The following is a 22460-nucleotide window of genomic DNA, read 5'->3' as shown; positions in this document are numbered from 1 at the left end:
GAGCTTACGGCCAGAGGGCCGTGTAACCCAGCGCGTGCGCCGTAGTACTCCCGACAAGGGCGGTTCCGTTTGGCTGGCATCGCGGGTTCAACGCGGAGCCCAGGGAATTCCGGTTGGTACCCGGTTTTCTCTTGTTGCCTCACTACCGGTCCTCGCCCTCCAGCCGCGTGGGAAAGTCGCGTGTGGACCACGACCCCGCCTACCCGTCGGAACCAGTGAGAACGGAAGTGCGAGTCGGTTGGTTGGAGTTCCTAGTTTAGAGCGAGAGACAAAGTGTTCAGCTCCCCTGTTCTTCCCGACTGGCCCCAGGCAGAGACCGAGCCCTGAACGCCGGGACTCCTCCTGAGCCTGCAGCTCGGGCCGGGTGTTAACTCGGGCCAAGGCAGGACGGGCGGGGGCGGGGCGGGATTCGGGGACAGGGGAAGCTGGCAGCTAACGGCTCGGGTAGATACACTGGCTGCTCCCCAGGGACCGGTGGAAACGTAACCTGTTGTTTGTTTTCTCTGTAGCTTCTTTTCCCCTGCTCAGCTTCTTAGGGCTTCCCGGGAGGCCACTGGTCTGTTTTCAAAAACTCATGGTCCAAAAAAAAAACTCATGGTCCATCAGCCCGCCGGGTAACCCGTAACCATTTTTTTTTCTTCCAGTTCACTATGCGCTCCGAATCTGACGTGTTGACTCAAGATGAACTGCGAAAAAAGCTTTACCAGACGTTTAAGGATCGGGGTATACTGGACACGCTCAAGGTATCCGTTTTAGCCATATCTTTTACATAACTTTTACAAGTTAACCTGTAACACGCAGTCCAGATTTAAACACATTCAAGTCTTGGCTTTTAAAAAAGTAAGCCATAGTTTGTATTGCTAAGTTACATTTTTATGTTCCTCTGTAACTCTTTGTAACGGAACACGGAAGTCTTAAAAATGGTTTCGAGTTTGAGTGGTCTTAAAAGAGCATATTCAAATCATGGGTTTATTGGACTTATATTAAGGTGGTAGTGGGTAGCTTTGTAAACTGAACACATTCTAGTAAAGTTGGACTTGGTTTATAAATCTGGTTTGCAAGTCCTGAATTAATAAGTGGTTTTGTAATCGTACTCGCTTTTGAATGAAGGAAATAGACACCATATGGAAAACAGGAGTTGAACGATTTACGGGAGAATAATTTGGGGAATGCTCTTGCTTAAAATATATTGAAATGTATAAATATTTGGGCAGCAGATACTAGTACATTTATGAACAGCAAAGAATAGGATTAGCTCAAATGTTTTTATTACTTTATACATTCCAAAAGTATATTTTGTATTTGAAATGTTAAATTAAGGGGCCACCTGGGTGGCTCAGTCAGTTGAGCCTCCAGCTCTTAGTTTCAGCTCTGGTCATGATCAGGGTTGTGGGCCCAGCCCATAACCAGCTCTGTGCTGGGGATGGGGCCTACTTAAGATTCTGTCTTTCCCGCTCCCTCTGCTCCTCTCCTTCTCTTTAAAAGAAAGTGCTGAAGAAAAAGTGAGCTTTTAAAAAAAAGTTTTCTCTCTCCCATTGTTTTGGTAACTTAAATCTTGAGATTAATCTGAAAAATATAGAAAAACAGAGAAACCTCATCGCTAATACAGCTACTAATTGGCATAAGTTTTGTTTTGTTTTGTTTTGTTTTGTTTGAAGATTTTATTTGACAGAGAGTAGGCAGAGAGGCAGGCAGAGAGAGAGGAGGAAGCAGGCTCCCTGCTGAGTAGGGAGCCCCACTCGGGGCTGGATCTCAGGACCCTGGGATCGTGATCTGAGCAGAAGGCAGAGGCTTTAACCCACTGAGCCACGCAGGTGCCCTCCCTCTCTTTTTTTTAAAGTAGTTTCCATTCCCCAATGCAGAGCTTGAACCCACAACCTGGAGACCAAGAGTCCCATGCTCCATTGAGTGAGCTAGCCAGACACCTCTCCTTTTTAATCTGATATTATATGGTGAACATTTTCCTGTGTCCTTCAGAGTTCCTTGAAATCCTCATTTTCAGTGGCACCAGGCTTGTCTTTGAATGTATGGGTGATTTATGTAGCAGTTCTCTGTTGAAGATTTACATTATACCCAAAAAAACCTCTGTAACCCACTTGGAATTAATTGTAGTGAATAATGTATTAATACGGTTTCTAATGTGGAATGATCCTTGGATTCCTGGCCATGGCATATTTTCTTTTACTGTGCTTCTGAATTAGATTTGAGAGTGTTTTATTTGTAGTCAGAAATGATACTGATGTATCTTTTATCCTTTTTAAGCTGTCCCTGTTTGGGTTTAGTATCAGGATTATGTTACCTTGGTTCACTTTACTAATGTGTATCTTCTAGAGAAATAATATTTCTTTTGTGTCGCTGGCTGTTCAGTTCTGTTATCCCAGCTTTACCAGTAGCAAGACAAGGCCACACAAGTTTCTTCTCTTCCAGCCCCCTAGTTATTGTACTTACTTCTATTTTAGGAACATTAATTCTGAATGGATTTCCCTCTTTACATTGGCTGCTGGAGAGTCCCCAGCTAGTTGTGGGATTCCTTCCAGCAAGTGCTGGATGGCTTGCTTTTTGTGTTTGTTAGGCTGGAGATTGACCTGTAAGGCCCTTTGCTTTTTTTCCTCCCTACCCTTACTTTCCTTTCTGCTTCTTTCACTCTTCTAAATCTTACCCTATTTCAGTGTTTGTTTGCAAGACACCCTAAATCATTTTATTAAGCTGAATCTAAATATATTCTTTAGTTGTTACAAATTTAATTAAATCACCTCTGAATTTTACTGGTGGAGAATGCTATGATTTCTCTCATTTTATTTCAGTTACTGAATTGTACTAGATGAGGCAGAGCATGCATATTCTGTTAAGTGTAAATGTCTTTTTTTTTTTTTAACTAGGAGACTTTAAAGATTTTTATTTATTTGACACACAGAGACCACAAGTAGGCAGAGAGGCAGCCAGAGAAAGAGAGAGAGGAAGAGGAAGAAGCAGGCTTCCCATTGAGCAGAGAGCCCGATGTGGGGCTCTATCCCAGGACCCTGAGATCATGACCTGAGCCGAAGGCAGAGGCTTAACCCACTGAGCCACCCAGGCACCCCAACTAGGAGACTTTACACCTATACTAAGGCCTATTCTATACTGGTAATTATGTACTGTTCTCCTCTTGAGCTAAAGAATAGCAAAAAGTATAATAAGAACTGCATTTGTTTCTTGCTTGTATTCTATTAACATGAAGTCATTAGATATCATTTACTGCTGAACCCCATGAATCTAGGCAGTGTATTCTTAAGCTCAGCCCAAATGTATGTTTTCAGATGATATGCAAAATAGACTAGAACAAATACCCAGTAGTCTGAGTAATTTGGGGAATTTTGTTAAAACCCAGATGGAATAATGGTAGTGTTACAACCTTGAAAAAATGACCTGCTTTACACTATAATTTTCTCACTTATAAAATGTAAGAAAATTATTATACTTCAGTGTCTTGAGATGTAAATACTGTATGCAAAAGTATATCTTAATATGTTTTTGGGTTTACCAATTTCTTTCTTGCATATGTGATTTCCCTTTTGGGAACCCAGTTTTGTTTTGATCAATATGCCCAGTATTTTCATATCCTTTAGTAGTCCACAGAGAGGTGAAAAGGTGCAGAATTGTCTCCTGCACTTGATACCCTGGTGAAAAGCTGCTGAAATGGGCTTCTGGGGAAGTGAAGTTAGTTAGTTCCTAGCTTTTGGTCATGGGTTCAGAACCATTCTGGAAATAAAGATGCTAATTCATGTACAGATCTGTGTATCTCCAGTGAAATAATATTGCTGAATTTATTTCCCTTCATGTGGTTTTTTTTTTTGGTTTTGTTTTTTTTGTTTGTTTGTTTGTTTGTTTGTTTTTTTTTTTTTTGAGCTAGACACAGCTCCGCAACCAGCTAATTCATGAATTGATGCACCCTGTGTTGAGTGGAGAACTGCAGCCCCGGTCCATTTCAGTGGAAGGGAGTGCCCTCTTAGTGGATGCTTCTAACTGTCTAGTAGCAGATCACTTACAAAGATGTGGCTACGAGTATTCACACTCTGTTTTCTTTCCGGAAAGTGGTTTGGCCAAAGAAAAGGTAAAGTTTTCCTTTTCTGTTTTTGAATTTTCTATTAACAGGTTTTTTCTGAGATAACGGGAAGGGCCGCACCCTGGGGGCATATTCACTAGTGAGCGAGGTCCATTTCTCAGTCATCTTTGAATTCACATCATATATTTGATCACATAACAAAGTGGAAGTACTAAAGTTGATTGTTTCCAATTCCTTGGAATCTCAATTAGTCTTTGGTATAATTGTGATGTGAAGAATGACTGTTTTGGTGTTAGAATTGACCTCCCATTTGGTGTTGTCTACTAAGACTCACAGTTGTCAGTGATGTTGAATCTGTTGTAAGATTGTTACTGTACTAGTCACAGGGTGGGTGTTACCTGTATTACAGATGAGGAGCCAGCCTATGGAGAGGTGAGGTACTTTGTTCAACGTCACATGATTTGTAAATATCAATGCAGGACCATAAATCTACATCTCTAAAACGTGTTGTTCTTACTATGTCAAAGTCTCTTCAGATATTTCTGTTCCTTAGAATTACATAAGGGAAATGAGGGATACAATAGTTGTTAAAAATCTCTGGAATTCTTGATGCACCTGGGTGGTTCAGTGGGTTAAGCTTCTGCCTTCGGCTCAGGGTCTGATCTCAGGGTCCTGGGATTGACCCCACATTAGTCTGTTTATTCAGCAGGGAGCCTGCTTCCCCCTCTCTCTGCCTACCTCTCTGCTGACTTGTGATCTCTGTCTGTCAAATAAAATCTTTAAAGATATAAAAATAAAAAATCTATGGAATTCTCAAATACTAAAACACCTATTTTTACCAATTTTCTAGTTGCTTAATGTTTAACAGTAATGATTGAGAAGTCTAGGCACAATGATTATTTTTATTATTTTTTTATTATTAATTAATTAATTTATTTATTTTTTTATTTTTCCAGCCTAACATTATTCATTGTTTCTGCACCACACCCAGTGCTCCATGCAATCCGTGCCCTCTATAATACCCACCACCTGGATCCCCCAGCCACCCACCCCCTGCTGCTTCAAACCCTCAGATTGTTTTTCAGAGTCCATAGTCTCTCATGGTTCACCTCCCCTTCCAATTTCCCCCAACTCCCTTCTCTCCAGCTCCCCTTGTCTTCCATGTTATTTGTTATGCTCCACAAATAAGTGAAACCATATGATAATTGACTCTCTCTGCTTGACTTATTTCACTCAGCATAATCTCTTCCAGTCCCGTCCATGTTGCTACAAAAGTTGGGTATTCATCCTTTCTGATGGAGGCATCATACTCCATAGTGTTTATGGACCACATCTTCCTGATCCATTCGTCCGTTGAAGGGCATCTTGGTTCTTTCCACAGTTTGGCGACCATGGCCATTGCTGCTATAAACATTGGGGTACAGATGGCCCTTCTTTTCACTACATCTGTATCTTTGGGGTAATACCCAGTAGTGCAATGGCAGGGTCATAGGGAAGCTCTATTTTTAATTTCTTGAGGAATCTCCACACTGTTTTCCAAAGTGGTTGCACCAACTTGCATTCCCACCAACAGTGTAAGAGGGTTCCCCTTTCTCCACATCCCCTCCAACACATGTTGTTTCCTGTCTTGCTCATTTTGGCCATTCTAACTGGGGTAAGGTGGTATCTCAATGTGGTTTTCATTTGAATCTCCCTGATGGCTAGTGATGATGAACATTTCTTCCATGTATCTGATAGCCATTTGTATGTCTTCATTGGAGAAGTGTCTGTTCATATCTTCTGCCCATTTTTTGATATGATTATCTGTTTTGTGTGTGTTGAGTTTGAGGAGTTCTTTATAAATCCTGGATATCAACCTTTTGTCTGTACTGTCATTTGCAAATATCTTCTCCCATTCCGTGGGTTGCCTCTTTGTTTTCTTGACTGTTTCCTTTGCTGTGCAGAAGCTTTTGATCTTGATGAAGTCCCAAAAGTTCATCTTCGCTTTTGTTTCCTTTGCCTTTGGAGACATATCTTGAAAGAAGTTGCTGTGGCTGATATCAAAGAGGTTACTGCTTATGTTCTCCTCTAGGATTCTGATGGATTCCTGTCTCACGTTGAGGTCTTTTATCCATTTTGAGTTTATCTTTGTGTACAGTGTAAGATAATGGTCAAGTTCCATTCCTTTGCATATAGCTGTCCAGTTTTCCCAGCACCATTTATTGAAGAGACTGTCTTTTTCCCACTGTATATTATTTCCTGCTTTGTTGAAGATTATTTGACCGTAGAGTTGAGGGTCCATATCTGGGCTCTCTACTCTGTTCCACTGGTCTGTGTGTCTGTTTTTATGCCGGTACCATGCTGTCTTGTTGATCACGGCTTTGTAGTAAAGCTTGAAATCAGGTAACTTGATATCCCAGTTTTATTTTTGTTTTTCAACATTTCCTTAGCGATTCCGGGTCTCTTCTGGTTCCAACAATATTCTAGATTATTTGCTCCAGCTCTTTGAAAAATACCGGTGGAATTTTGATTGGAATGGCATTAGAAGTATAGATTGCTCTAGGCAGTATAGACATTTTAACAATGTTTATTCTTCCCTTTCAAGAGCATGGGATGGTCTTCCATCTTTTTGTGTCTTCTTCAGTTTCTTACATGAGTGTTCTGTAGTTCCTCGAGTACAGTTCCTTTACCTCTTTGGTTAGGTTTATTCCCAAATATCTTATTGTTCTTGGTGCTATAGTAGATGGAATCAATTCTCTAATTTCCCTTTCTGTATTTTCATTGTTAGTGTATAAGAAAGCCACTGATTTCTGTACATTGACTTTGTATCCTGCCACGTTACTGAATTGCTGTATGAGTTCTACTAGTTTGAGAGTGGAGTCTTTTGGATTTTTCATATAAAGAATTATGTCATCTGCGAAGAGATAGAGTTTGACTTCTTCGTTGCCAATTTGGATACCTTTTACTTCTCTTTGTTGTCTGATTGCTGTTGCTAGGACTTCTAATACTATGTTGAACAAGAGTGGTGAGAGTGGGCATCCTTGTCGTATTCCTGATCTCAGCGGGAAGGCTGCAAGCTTTTTCCCATTGAGGATGGTATTTGCTATGTGTCTTTCATAGATTTTATGAAGTTGAGGAATGTTCCCTCTATCCCTGTATTTTGAAGCGTTTTAATCAGGAACGGATGCTGGATTTTGTCCAATGCTTTTTCTGCATCAATTGAGAGGACCATGTGGTTCTTCTCTCTTCTCATATTGATTTGTTCTATCACACTGATTGATTTGCGAATGTTGAACCATCCTTGTAGCCCAGGGATGAATCCCACCCGGTCATGGTGGATATTCTTTTTAATGTGCTGTTGGATCCTGTTTGCTAGGATCTTGTTGAGAATCTTAGCGTCCATATTCATCAGTGATATTGGTCTGAAATTCTCCTTTCTGGTAGGGTTTTTGCCAGGTTTGGGGATCACGGTAATGCTGGCTTCATAGAAAGATTCTGAAGTTTTCTTCTGCTTCACTTTTTTGAAACAGCTTCAGGAGAATAGGTGTTATTTCTTCTTTGAATGTTTGGTAGAATTCCCCAGGGAATCCATCAGGTCCTGGGCACTTGTTTTTTGGGATGTTTTTTATCACTGCTTCAATCTCGTTACTAGCTATCGGTCTATTCAGGTTGTCAGTTTCTTCCTGGTTCAATTTTGGGAGTCTAAAGTTTTCCAGGAATGCATCCATTTCATCTAGGATTCTTAGCTTATTGGCATATAACTGTTGATAATAACTTCTGATGATTATTTCTACTTCCTAGGTGTTAGCTGTGATCTCTCCCTTTTCATTCATAATTTTAATAATTTGGGCTTTCTCTCTTTTCTTTTGGGTTAGTGTGGCCAATGGTTTATCGATCTTATTGATTCTTTCAAAAAACCAGCTTCTAGTTACACTGATAACGTTCTGCTGTATCTCTTGTTTATACTTCATTGATCTCAGCTCTAATCTTGATTATTTCCCTTCTTATGTGTGGAGTTGGTTTGATTTGTTGTTGATTCTCTGGTTCTTTAAGGTGTAGAGAGACAGCTGGGGTATTCTGGATTTTTCAATTTTTTTTTGAGGGAGGCTTGGATGGCTATGTATTTCCCTCTTAGGGCCACCTTTGCTGTAATCCATAGGTTTTGGACTGACGTGTCTTCATTCTCATTGGTTTCCATGCATTGTTTCAGTTCTTCTTGATCTCTTGGTGGATCCAAGCATTCTTAAGCAAGGTGGTCTTTAGCTTCCAGGTGTTTGAGTTCTTTCTGAACTCTCCCTTGTGATTGAGCTCCAGTTTCAAAGCCTTGTGATCTGAGAATATGCAGGGAATCATCTCAGTCTTTTGGTGTCGGTTGAGTCCTGATTTGTGACCCAGTATGTGGTCTATTCTGGAGAAGGTTCCATGTGCACTTGAGAAGAATGAGTATTCTGTTGTTTTAGGGTGGAATGTTCTGTATATATCTATGAGGTCCATCTGGTCCAATGTGTCATTCAGTGCTCTTGTTTCTTTATTGATTTTCTGCTTGGATGATCTATTTCTGAGAGAGGCGTGTTAAGATCTACTATTAATGTATTCATATTAATATGACTCTTTATCTTGATTAACAGTTTTCTTATGTAATTGGCTGCTCCCATATTGGGGGCATAGATATTTACAATTGTTAGATCATCTTGGTGGATAGTCCCTTTAAGAATGATGTAGCATCCTTTTGTATCTCTGACTACAGTCTTTAGTTTAAAATCTAATTTGTCTGATATGAGAATCGCTATCCCGGCCTTCTTTTGAGGCCCATTGGCATGAAAGATGCTTCTCCATCCCTTCACTTTCAGTCTGAGTGTATCTTTAGGTTCAAAATGAGTCTCTTGTAGACAACATTTGGATGGGTCTTGTCAGTTATCCAATCTGCCACCCTGTGTTGTTTGACGGGTGCGTTTAGGCCATTCACATTGAGAGTGATTATTGATAGATACGTTTTTATTAACAACGTGTTACCTTTGAAGTCTTTCTTTCTGTACGTTGTCTCTATATTTTTGTTCAATGCTATTCTTAGGATTTTTCTTCTTTTATAGAACCCCCCCTTAATATTTCCTGCAGTGTCGGCTTGTTAGTTGCATACTCTTTTAAGCCTTGCCGGTCTTGGAAACTCTTTATCTCTCCATCCATTTTGAATGTCAGTGTTGCTGGATAAAGTATTCTTGGCTGCATGTTCTTCTCATTTAGTGTCCTGAATATATCTTGACAGCCCTCTCTGGCTTGCCAGGTCTCTGTGGACAGGTCTGATGTTATTCTGATAGGCTTTCCTCTGTAAGTAAGGAGCCTCTTTTCCTAGCGGCTTCAAGAGATTATACCTACAAATGTGATACAACACATTAATAAAAGAAAGAACAAGAACCATATGATACTCTCCGTAGATGCTGAAAAAGCATTTGACAAAGTACAGCATCCCTTCCTGATCAAAATTCTTCAAAGTGTAGTGATAGAGGGCACGTACCTCAATATTATCAAAGCCATCTATGAAAAACCCACCGCAAATATCATTCTCAATGGAGAAAAACTGAAAGCTGTTCTGCTAAGGTCAGGAACATGGCAGGGATGTCCATTATCACCACTACTATTCAACATAGTACTAGAAGTCCTAGCCTCAGCAATCAGACAACAAAAGGAAATTAAAGGCATCCAAATCGGCAAAGAAGAAGTCAAACTCTCACTCTTTGCAGATGATACGATACTATATGTGGAAAACCCAAAAGACTCCACTCCAAAACTGCTAGAACTGGTACGGGAATTCAGTAAAGTGTCAGAATATAAAATCAATGCACAGAAATCAGTTGCATTTCTCTACACCAACAACAAGACAGAAGAAAGAGAAATTAAGGAGTCCATCCCATTTACAATTGCACCCAAAACTATAAGATACCTAGGTATAAACCTAACCAAAAAAATTAAAAATCTATGCACAGAAAACTATAAAGTTCTCATGAAAGAAATTGAGGAAGACACAAAGAAATGGAAAAATGTTCCATGCTCCTGGTTTGGAAGAATAAATATTGTGAAAATGTCTATGCTACCTAAAGCAATCTACACATTTAATGCAATTCCTATCAAAGTACCATCCATTTTTTTCAAAGAAATGGAACAAATAATCCTAAAATTTATATGGTACCAGAAAAGACCTCGAATAGCCAAAGGAATATTGAAAAAGAAAGCCAAAGCATCACAATTCCGGACTTCAAGCTCTATTACAAAGCTGTCATCATCAAGACAGCATGGTACTGGCACAAAAACAGACACATAGATCAATGGAACAGAATAGAGAGCCCAGAAATAGACCCTCAACTCTATGGTCAACTCAACTTCGACGAAGCGGGAAAGAATGTCCAATGGAAAAAAGACAGCCTCTTCAATAAATGGTGTTGGGAAAGTTGGACAGCCACATGCAGAAAAATGAAATTGGATCATTTCCTTACATCACACAAGAAAATAGACTCAAAATGGATGAAGGACCTCAGTGTGAGGAATCCATCAAAATCCTTGAGAACACAGGCAGCAACCTCTTTGACCTCAGCCACAGCAACATCTTCCTAGGAATATCGCCAAAAGAAAGGGAAGCAAGGGCAAAAATGAACTATCGGGATTTCATCAAGATCAAAGCATTTGCACAGCAAAGGAAACAGTTAACAAAACCAAAAGACAAATGACAGAATGGGAGAAGATATTTGCAAATGACATATCAGATAAAGGGCTAGTGTCCAAAATCTATAAAGAACTTAGCAAACTCAACACCCAAAGAACAAATAATCCAATCAAGAAATGGGCAGAGGACATGAACAGACATTTCTGCAAAGAAGACATCCAGATGGCCAACAGACACATGAAAAAGTGCTCCATATCACTCGGCATCAGGGAAATACAAATCAAAACCACAATGAGATCCCACCTCACACCAGTCAGAATGGCTAAAATTAACAAGTCAGGAAATGACAGATGCTGGCGAGGATGCGGAGAAAGGGGAACCCTCCTACACTGTTGGTGGGAATGCAAGCTGGTGCAACCACTCTGGAAAACAGCATGGAGGTTCCTCAAATTGCTGAAAATAGAGCTACCCTATGACCCAGCAATTGCACTGCTGGGTATTTACCCTAAAGATACAAATGTGCACCCTGGAACGCTTCTGAGCAATCAGGATTCCCCACCCAAATGTTTATAGCAGCAATCTCTACAGTAGCAAACTGGAAAGAATCTAGATGTCCATCCACAGACGAATGGATAAAGAAGATGTGGTATATATACACAATGGAATACTATGCAGCCATCAAAAGAAATGAAATCTTGCCATTTGCGACGTCGTGGATGGAACTAGAGGGTATCATGCTTAGTGAAATAAGTCAATCGGAGAAAGACAACTACCATATGATCTCCCTAATATGAGGGAGTGGAGATGCAACATGGGGGGTTAAGGGGGTAGGAGAAGATTTAGTGAAACAAGATGGGATTGGGAGGGAGACAAACCATCAGTGACTCTCAATCTCACAAAACAAACTGAGAGTTGCTGGGGGGAGGGGGCTGGATTTATGGACATTGGGGACGGTATGTGCTATGGTGAGTGCTGTGAAGTGTGTAAACCTGGTGATCACAGACCTGTACCCCGGGGATAAAAATATATTATATGTTTATAAAAAATTAAAAAAATAAGAGATTATATCTACAATTATCATTCCTCAATTTGACTATCAGGTACCTTGATGTTTTTCTTGAATCTATAATCTTGGGTGGAGACTGTTCGGCCTCCAGTACATGAACACTGGGTCCATTCGCGAGATTGGGAAAATTTTCATGAAGAACTTGTTCCTCTATGTCTTCTAGACTTCTTTTTTTCTCCTCCCCTTCAGGGATTTCAATAATTCTGACGTTGGAACGTTTCATGGCATCATTTATTTCCCTGATTCTGTTTTCATGGCTTCTAAGCTGTTTGTTCCAGGCTTCCTCCTGATCCTTTCTCTCTGTTTGTCCTCCAGATCACTAATTCTATATTCTGTTTCAGTTACCCTAGCTTTGAGAGAATTTAGATTAGATTGGAACTCATTGAGATCTTTGTGAACCTCTTCCCTGGTAGTTTTCAGATCAGCCCTAACATTGTGAACATCTTCCCTGGTTGCTTTCAGTTTGACCCTAATCAGTTCCATTTGGTCATCCATGGCTTTCTCCAACCCAGCTATTGCCTGGATAATCGTTAGTCTGAATTCTCTTTTCGACATATTTTCTATATTGATAGCCGTTAGCTCTGTTTCAGAAGGCCCATCCTCTGAATTTTTCTTCTGTTGGGCATTCCTCTTCATAGTCATTTTGGTGAGAGATGACTGAACAGATGTAGCTGGATGTATTGGCCATGGTGCCGTCAAGGTGCACCCTGGAATGCTTCTGAGCAATCAGGATTCCCCACCCAAACGAGAGAAAAAAGAAAAGAAAAAGAAAAAGAGAGAGAGAGAAAGGAAAAAAAGGGAAGATAAAAGAGAAGGTTCAGCCCAAATGGGCCCCAAGGTAAGATTTAGGAAGTATACAAACAAAAACAGACAAAAAGACTGATAAAAGTATATGACAAGAGGGAAAAAAAAAACCAAAAAACATATATATATATATATATATATATATAGGCAAATAAAGGAAGAACCTCGTCAAAAAGAACCCCAAGTGTAAGATTTATATACTATCAGGACAAACACAAAAACACAGAAACACTGGCAGAAGAAAAAGATGGGAGAGTGGTAATAAATTCTCAGTGTGGACGAGGAAGGTTGTTTTGATTCTTCCTGGATGTATCTTGATATCTTTGTTAAGGACTCAACTTTCCTAAGATAAAGGGGGGTTAAAAATTGTTTTACCTATAGGGGTAGCATTGATTGGGGAAAGGGGATTACCTTGAAGTTTAACTCTATATGAATATTAGAAAATAAAAATAAAAAAGGAATAAACTAGACTAAACTAAACTAAAAAGAAAAGAAAAACACAGGTGTATGAATCAAAAAGCTCAGAAGGTTATTATGGAGTTTGATTTACTGGACATCTCACTGTGATCGTAAATAGGTTAAAAAATTATATATATAAAAAGAAATGAACCAGAATAGTGGGAACGAGTAAAAAGTAAAAGTTGTCCTATGAAGTAGTGGTGGTCGTTCTCTTGTCCTTTTTTTTTTTTTTCCTCTTTCCTGGTTGGTTTTTCTGGGGGAGGGGCCTGCCACGTGGGTTTTCAGTCAATGATGTTCCCTGAGTTAAGTCCTCCCGCCCCCCTCAAGGGGGTGGGCTCTGAGGAAACCTGTTTTTTTAGGCTTTTGTTCTCTGGAGGTTTTTATGTTTGTTCAGTTTTATTTTTTTTTTCCTTGCCTTGACCGCTTTTGATGGTTTTTGTAGGTTTAGAGGAAAATAAACTGCACCCTGACCTCCCTCTGAGAGAGAAGCCTCAGTCTGGCTGCAGAGTCCAAATAAATTCCCCCTTGGCCGCTGGCAGAGCAGGTTCCCAGTCGCGGTCCCTGGGGACGCAGGATCTTCTGTTCGTACCCAAAACCACGGCAGCGGCGGCTGTCTGGGCAGCTCCAGACTGCCAGAGAAGTTCCAAGCAGTGATCGCACGCTGAGATTTTCCCTCTGGCCTGGGCTGTGAGTGCCTGGTCTTTCTGGGTCTAAGAGCGCTGGGCTTGAGTGCATCTGAAGGGCATGGGTCTAAGAGCAGGGGTGGGGGGGGGGGGGGCGGATGGTGTGCGTCTCAGGCTCTGTGGCACCTGCCCTCTGGCTCTGGAGCCTCTGTCTTCTGGCGAGCCTCCCAGCTCCTCACAGGAGCCGGATCCCACACGATCTCGGGCAGGCTGGCTGCTCAGGACCAAGACCTGGTTTCTCTGCCGCACTCCCTCTGGCTCAGTGCCTGGGGAGGCTGTCCTGGGTCCTGGGACTTAAGCCCCTGTCCCTAGCCGCCCTGATTCCCGCAATTCCCCCCCCCCCCCCCCCCCCCCCCGCAATCCTTTACTCTCTTTGAGTGCTTTCAACCAGACTCCAAGTTAATTCTGGTACCCAGACGCAGGGCACTCTCAGATTGGGGTATTACTTTCCAGTCGGTTGCCTCTGGTGGCTCCCTCCCCCTTTTGTTTATTTTCCAATATCAGTCCGAAGTTCCCACTCCGCTTTACCTGCCCACTGGCGTCTTCTGCCCCTGTAGAGATCCAGACGTGTATAATTCTGGTCCCTGGCTGTTTTCATGGGTGATCGGAATTCTTTGGTAGGTAATCAGCTCACTTTAGGGTACAGATTGAAAAGGCGCCGCCTCCTACTTCCCCGCCATCTTGTCTCCCCTTTATTTTTTATTTTTATTTTATTTTTTTAATATTTTATTAATTTATTTGACAGAGAGATCACAAGTAGGCAGAGAGGCAGACAGAGAGAGAAGGGAAGTAGGCTCCCTGCTGAGCAGAGAGCCGATGGGGTGCTTGATCCCAGGACCCTGGGATCATGACCAGAACGGAAAGCAGAGGCTTTAACCCACTGAGCCAGCCAGGTGCCCCAACACTCGATTATTTTAAAGGCTGGTACAGTTGACTTTGCCTACTTTTAATAGACTTAATTTTTTAAAGGAGTTGAGATTCAGAGCAAAGTTGAGCAAAGGAAGATATCCTAAATGCTCCCTGCTCCCACACATGCACAGCCTCCCCTACTAGTAACATTTTTTATTATATACTTGATTTTTTTTTTTTTTTAAAGAGGGAAGGGTTAAGCATCTGCCTTTGGCTCAGGTCATGATCCCAGGGTCCTGGGATTGAGCCCTGCATCAGGCTTCCTACTCGGTGGATAGTCTGCATCTCCCTCTCCTGTCTCTGTGCCTGCTTGTGTTCTCTCTCTGTCAAATAAATAAATAAAATGTTTACCAAAAAAAATAAAGAGGGAGGTGGGGAGGAGCACAAAGGAAAAGAGAGAATCTTAAACAGGCTCCATGCCCATTGTGGACCCCTCAGCAGGACTCCATCTCCTGATCCTGGGATCATGACCTGAGCTGAAATCAAGAGGCAGATGCTTAACCCACTGAATCACCCAGGTGCCCCCATTATATACATTTTTGCCATAGAATCTACATTGTCACATCTTATTACGTAAAGTCCATGGTTTATTTTTATTTACTTTTTAAAAGGTTAATTTGAGAGTGAGAGCAACAGGGAGTAGGAGGAAAAGTAGAGAGAAAAGCAGACTCCCTGCTTAGCAGGGAGCCTGAGTTGGTCTTGATCTTAGGCTCCAGAACCATGACCAGAGCTGAAGGTAGATGCTTAACTGCCTGAGCCACCCAGACACCCCTAAAGTCCATAGTTTAACTCTTGGTGTTGTTTCTCTATTTTTGTTCTTTATCTTGTCTATAATTGACTAAAAGTTCATATTCAGATGTTTTAGGAAAATAAGAACAATGTTAGTATTTGAAAATTCAAATATACTGTGTTTATTTAACAACCAAATTTTATTTGTCAACATTAGGAGTTCTTGTTTGGTCCATCAGTCTTTTAAGTTTTGTTGTTTGTTTAAAAGTAAGGTCTAAGCCCAAATGGGAGCTTGAACTCATGACCTCAAATCAAGAGTCCTATGTTTTACTGACTGAGCCAGCCAGGCATCCTTGAGTTTCCAGTTATGTTTCACAATTTTGCTTATTGCATGAGTAATAGTTACACAGTTGTTACAGCAATAGTTAATCCAGTTCACATACTTAAAGGTTCTACTCTAAAATGCTGTGCAGAATATTTTCTATAAAGGAAAACCATTTGAAAACCTATCCATGTTCTCAGGGTAAACCTAGTAAATGATAAATATTGTAGTAAAAATATATAATAAGAATAGCCACCCAAGGGGTGCCTGGGTGCCTCAGTTGTTATCTGCCTTCAGCTCAGGTCATGATCCTGGAGTCCCAGGATCGGGCCCTAGCTTCCGGCTTCCTGCTCAGCGGGGAGTCTGCTTATCCTTCTGCCCTTCACCCTGCTTGCTCTCTCACTCTCTCTCAAGTAAATAAAAAAAATCTTAAAAAAAAAAAAAATAGCCACACAAAATGTTTAGACTATTTTAGGTATGCTTTAGTTATTCATTCTGGAAATGACAGTAAAAGTTTATTAATATTTTGAAGCAGTAATACCTTAAAAACTTAACTGCAATTGAAAGACCCTCAAATTCACACATGTATTCACTGGTTCATCACCTATTAGAGTGTTTGTAATCTGTAAGGCATTAACCATTTAGACATGTTAGACCTATTGTCTTCAGTATGTAATAGTTGGAAGTTAATTATGTGATGAAGAAAAATATTTTATCCTTGTGACTTTAATATGTTATCAATAGTATAAGAAAGTGCTTCAGTTTTATTTTAGCTTGATCATAATATTTTTTAATTTGGTCTGAACCATGATTCTTAGTCTTCAGAAATGTCTTAGTTTACCAATTAAACACTGATGTAAAAATATGTCTAACTTTTCTTTTCCTTAAGGTATTTACTATACAAGATCTATTACAACTCATTAAAATCAACCCTGAATCCAGTCTCTACAAATCACTGGTAGGATTGTTTAGTTTTTATAACCTGCTTTGGTCTGTTAATTGTAACTGAACAGTTGAATAAAGATAAAATATTTTTTTTAACAGATTTCAGGATTTGATAAAGAAAACAAAGGTAGGAGCCTTCATCTTTGTAGAAAATAGCAACATTTTTGTCATGTACTTTTTCCTGTAAAACTATGAAAGTAATAATATTGAGGGGTATGAGTAGGGAATTTAACATGAATTTGAGTTTCCATGCTGTAACAGTACTTACCTTCTTATCTAATATTTTTAAAAGATTTTATTTAATTAATCTCTATACCCAACATGGAGCTTGAAATCATGACCCTAAGATCAGGAGTCCCACGCCCCACTGACTGAGCCAGCCAGGCACCCCAGTACCTTACCTTTTAAATAAACAGAACAATTCATCTATTTTGACAAATGTCAATAACTTCCCTAAATTCCACTCTTCTTAATTGTCCTTAGATACCAAAAAACCCCCAAAACTATAGAGTTGATAGAACCCTAGAAATGATGTGAAAGTTGATAGAACCCTAGAAATGATGTGAAAGCTGCATTTTGTAAAGATACCCACTGTTGGGAACATTTCCACACACACAAACTAACGATTTTAAGGCTAGGTGTCTTTAGTCTAGATCTCCCCCTCAAGTACAGTTCCTAGATTCTTAATATTTGCTCTAAGAACGAAGTATTAGGTCAGTAAAGTGTTACATATATGCTTTTTATTAAGTGTTTATGTGAGCCTGATAAATTGCTTTATTCTTGGGCTTGATATTAACCTTCATGGAGTCCATAACATGCCAGACCATGAGCTAGACTGGACGATAGACTTTGTGGCATGAAGTTAAGCTGGTAACTTGGATGAAATGCATACTCTTTAGGTCTGTTGTAAATAATCTGTAATATTACATAGTGGCCCTTTTGTGTTGATGAGCTCCAGGATTTTGTCTGTTGCCAATATTGCCACCATCCCCAGTAGGGCATTCACTGAAAACTTAACTTTCAGCAAACATTTGAGTATTTAGTTTCTGTTAGCCATTAGCCTAGGACTTAATTTCCTCGTCTCTTGGGAGTAATGTTAGCAGAGGACGAGTAAATCAGATCGCAGGACATTCTGGAGTGCCTGCAAAGTAGGTCTTCCATTCTGAGCTGTGGTATGTCAAGTGATCCCATATTCGGTATTCCAAGATGGGACTGTCTAATGTCAATTTCCTGTAGGGATGGGGGGCACCTGTGTCTCTGCTGTCTGATATGGTCGCTGCTAACCGTGTGTGGCTGTTAAACATTTGAAATGTGGCTAGTGTAACTGAAGAATTGAATCTTAAGCTTAAATAGCCACACACGAATAGTTCTTATCCTATCGCACAGGGCATGCAGATCTAAGGATATAGCGCTTATCTGTACCTTAACTCTCCTTTCAGAAGGAAACTTGGGGCCTAAAGGGATATTAGGAAATAATCCACTTATTACAGGTATTTCATATTCTCTTGAAAAATAGTTTTTCACTTTTATTCACTGTCAAAATGCTTCTGGTTCAGAAAGACATGTGGTTAAAAGCTCTTCCCGGCTTCACCCAGCATCCTACTGTAAGTTCTGAAATTCAGAAAAACTGCATAGTAGACATGTCAGGCATCCTCATGGCAAAATTTGGGTAGAACTCTTTGCTGACGTTAAAATGAAATAATTTGAAAAATTTGTGGCTTCCACTTAAGAAATTGAGAGCATAGAAAACACGTAGGAAGATACTTTGTGTCTGTTGTTTAGGCCCTAGCAGAGACCTGTATATATTTTTATTTTACTCTGTCTGTATTTGAGGGTGCTGGGTTGTTGAATGGCCATAGTACTTCCCCCTAGATTACACTTACCCATCCTTTACATCCCCAACTTCTCAGAGATAATAATGCCGAGATAAAAGCTGTGTAGAGTATTTGGATGAGGCAGAAAATTTGAACTTTGGCTCTTTATTTTTTGGAACTTAAAATCGTTACCTGTAATGGGTAAAACAATAGCTACGTATATCAGCAGGATGGAACAGTGAGCCAGAAATCAGTCTACACAAATACAGTTGGACAATATGGGAGTTTGGGGCTCTGACCTCTCCCCACCCAACCTGGGCCGCTGCACCTTCCCAAATCCACTAGAATTGTTGACTCCTCCAAAACAAATAGCTTGTTGTTGACTGGAACCCTTACTGATAATATAAATTGTCAACACATATTTCGTGTTTTAAGTATATGATATACCATACTCTCAAAGTAAGCTAGAGAAAAACATGTCATTAGGGATCAAAGAGAAAATGCATTGATCTATATCTATAGATATATATGTATGTCTATAGATATATCAATATATACCAGTATTGATCTATATTGATTGAAAAAATCCCCATGTAAAGCCCGTGTTAAGGGTCAACTGTATAGTCAACTGATTTTGTATAAAGGGTGAAGGTATTTCAAGGGAGGAATGATGTCTCTTCCATACATGGTTCTGGAACAGTTGGACATTCATACACAAAAATGAACCTAGACACAGACCTTATATTTTATGTAAGAATTAAAATAAATGGTAGATCTAATTTTAAGTATCAAACTATTAAACTTACGTCAGAAAACATTAAAAAATGTATGTGACCTTCAGTTTGGTGATGAGATAGAATAGTAAAAGCATATATATGAAGAAAAAAGTGGACCAGTTAGACTTTATTAAAATAAAAAACATCTGCTCTGAAAGACACAGAGCATGAAAAGACAAGCACCGGACTGGGAGAAGATATTTGCAAAGGCCGCATCTCCTAAAAGACATATCAAAAATATACGAAGAACTCCTAAAGAGAGAGAACACAGTTTAAAAATAGGTAAAGGATCTGAACAGACAAGTCACCAAAGAAGATCTGGAGATGGCAAGTAAGCATACAAAAAGATGTTCAATGGCACTTGTTATCAGGACAGTGCAGATTAAAACAACAAAGAGATCTCCCCATGCCCCTGTTAGAATGGCGGAAATCCAGACCTTACAACACAAGATGTTGGTGAGGATGCGGAGCCACAGGAACTCCCATTCATTGATAGTGTCACTGCAAAATGCTGTAGGCGTTTGGGGAGATCGGTGGTTTCTCACAAAGCTAAACCTGGTCTTGCCATACCATCTGACAGTGATGCTCCTAGTTGTTTACCCAGCTGGTTGAAAAACTTTAGGGCCACATAGATCCCCAGACAGAAATGTTTATAGCAACTTTATCATAATTGCCAGAAATTGGGAGCAGCCAAATTGTTCTTGAGTAGGTGAATGGGTAAACAAGCTGTGTACGTCCAGACAATGGAATACTGCTTGGCTCAAAGGAATGAATTGTCAATCCATGCCAAAACAAAAGCTGGGGCACCTGGGTGGTGTGGCTGGTTAAGCGTCTGACTCTTGGTTTTGCCTCATTTCATGATGTCAGGGTCCCTGCGACAGGCTCCTTGCTCAATGGGGAGCCTGCTTCTTCATCTCCCTCTCCCCTCTGCTTGTGCTAGGGCTATCAAAGTCTTAAAAAGTTGAGAAAAAAAACAGATGAAACTATAGAGCTGTTCAGTGGGTTGGTGGTTGCCAGGGATTTGGACGGAAGGGGTGTAGGAGGTTGAATAGGTGAAGCATAGGGGATTTTTTAGGGTCCTGAAGGTATTTTGTAGGATACTATAATGGTAGGATGTATACCTCTAGATATTGGTCAAAGCCTGTGAAACTTTACACAAAGTTACAAAGTTACAAAGGGTGAACCTTAATGCATGCAAATTTAGGAGGTCAGGTGATCCCAGGATGGACTGCAGACTGTGACCAAACCAACTAATAACCTCACCAGAAGGGATGGGTAAAAAAAAGAACCTGAGCTTGACCAGCTTTGGAAATGAAGACCGTGAGGCTAAAAGCAAATGAAACTGTATATAGATACCATGTTCAGGCTGATAGTTATTTCTCATGGAGGTGCTCGTTAACAGTTTGGAATCCATTGCACATGTGTGCTGGAACGGCACAGTTAACCAGATGGGTAGTAGAGGTTGAGCGCCGAGTTCTCAGCGTTAGAGTGCAGCTTCACGGATCGGTAAGGCTGGAATGATCCGCGTGGGAATGGATCTTTTGGAGCCCTCGGATAAGCTCAAGTTTAGCTTAATATAGATGCAGAGGATATACAGAGGTATTTACAGATATGTGTCTACACAGGTTAGTGGAACACTTAGATTTCCTTGTTCTGGAGGCTGAGAGGGCCTAGAGGCAGTGACACCCCAGTATCCACGAGCATGCCTAGTGCCCCGTTTGGAGCACTACACTTTTGATTCCAATACCATTCTGTAATAAGAGGAGCCAAAGCTGCTGGGAGCAGTGGCTGATTCTAGGACTGGGGCAGAGTGTACAAGATGAGCCTGGATCTTTTATAGTGCCAGATGAAAGAAAGGGTTTAATTTAAAAAAAAAAATCAACTGTGAACGACCTTCCAAAGGCCAAAGTTAGAACAAATGAAGCAACAAAATAAAATATTGTATTATACAAAAATGTTACATAATCACAGAGGAGTTGAAATACAACGTGTAAAATACCCCTGGGTTCCATACCAATGTAAATGAATGCTTGAATAAATGAGAGTAGAGAATTCCTTCTTAGAGGGGATATATATGTCAGGGAGGGGAGGGGAGGAAGTGAACTAATTAGGGGCCTTTGAATAGTACTACGGAACTGGGAAAAGGTGACCATTCTTCACCTAGAACGAGTGAGAGGCAAGAGCACACCTCGGAAGATTATCTACTGCAGGATCTCGAAGAACATTTCTGCAATATGCCTGCCTTTTCCATAAAGGCAGAGTAGACACTCCTGAGCATAATAGTAGCAGGAAGGTGTGAGGAGAGGACAGGAGGACTGGGAGGAAAAGGTCCAGAGATTAGTGGATGAGCCCAAGAGGAATTGCAAGCAATGGCTATGAAAGACGGATGTCGGTCACATTAGAGGAAGTGAGAAACTAGATTTTAAAACATCTTCAGAAAAGGGTAAAAACAAAAAGGCCTTTAACTTGGTTGATAAAGAAGCCAAGTCCTTCCAACTGTTTTTAAGAAAAAAAAACTTCTAAATGTATACTCATGATTTAAAAAAAAAAAAATGTTTCAAACTATTCAGAAAAGTATCAAGTGAAAGAAGAGTGGGAATTGCCGCCCATGTTCTGTAATCTCCCTTTCTGCTGATACATAGAATAAGTAGTTCATCCTGCCAGAATTTTGTTTATGAATGTGGAAGTCTGTGTGATTAAAACACACACATAATCATGAATGGGATCGTACTGTTTGGCAATTTGCTGCTTTATTCACTAATACATCTTTGTATATTCAGACTAATTTTTAAAAAATATTTTATTTATTTATTTGACAGAGATCACAAGTAGGCAGAGAGGCAGGCAGAGAGAGAGGAGGAAGCAGGGTCCCTGCAGACCAGAGAGCCCTATGCGGGACTCGATTCCCGGACCCTGAGATCATGACCTGAGCCGAAGGCAGAGGCTTTAACCCTCTGAGCCACCCAGGCGCCCCCAGACTAATTATTTTTAAAGAACATATTTAAACCCTATTGGTGGACATTTCACTGTTTTATTGTTTTGCCATTGGAAGCAATCAGTGTGTACAGTATACTTTAAGCATGTCTCTGGAAGTACAGCTGAGTAAACTTAGGAAAGTGGAATGCTGAGGTCAAAGGGCATGTGCATTTGAGCATACACAGACCCCGACAAAATTCGCTCCCAAGCGAACGAGCATATTTATTTCCCCATTTCCCTGTTTGGAAGAAGTTGACTTCAACCCATGGATGACTCTGAGAGGTTCAGGAGTTCAGTGGGG

General features: G+C 40.5%; 1 protein-coding gene across 11 annotated transcripts in view; it reads left to right on the top strand.

The window, feature by feature from the left end:
* Positions 1-8: 8 nt before the first annotated feature.
* The window catches only part of LOC125092596 (oral-facial-digital syndrome 1 protein-like), a 70423-nt gene continuing 47971 nt past the window's right edge, over positions 9-22460 (top strand). For 4 of the 11 annotated variants that reach the window (XM_047716974.1, XM_047716971.1, XM_047716964.1 and 1 more), the window contains exons 1-5: positions 244-382; positions 645-743; positions 3890-4090; positions 16538-16606; positions 16693-16720. In XM_047716974.1, coding sequence (XP_047572930.1) covers positions 651-743; positions 3890-4090; positions 16538-16606; positions 16693-16720 — 391 coding nt within the window. In that variant the 5' untranslated portion in view covers positions 244-382; positions 645-650. The other 7 variants (XM_047716969.1, XM_047716968.1, XM_047716967.1 and 4 more) reach the window with 7 other exon arrangements.

The sequence above is a fragment of the Lutra lutra genome, chromosome Y (assembly GCF_902655055.1).
Source record: "Lutra lutra chromosome Y, mLutLut1.2, whole genome shotgun sequence".
NCBI classification, from domain to species: domain Eukaryota; kingdom Metazoa; phylum Chordata; class Mammalia; order Carnivora; family Mustelidae; genus Lutra; species Lutra lutra.
The sequence above is the reverse complement of the archived record's forward strand: the minus strand, read 5'-3'. Positions and strand labels throughout refer to the sequence as shown.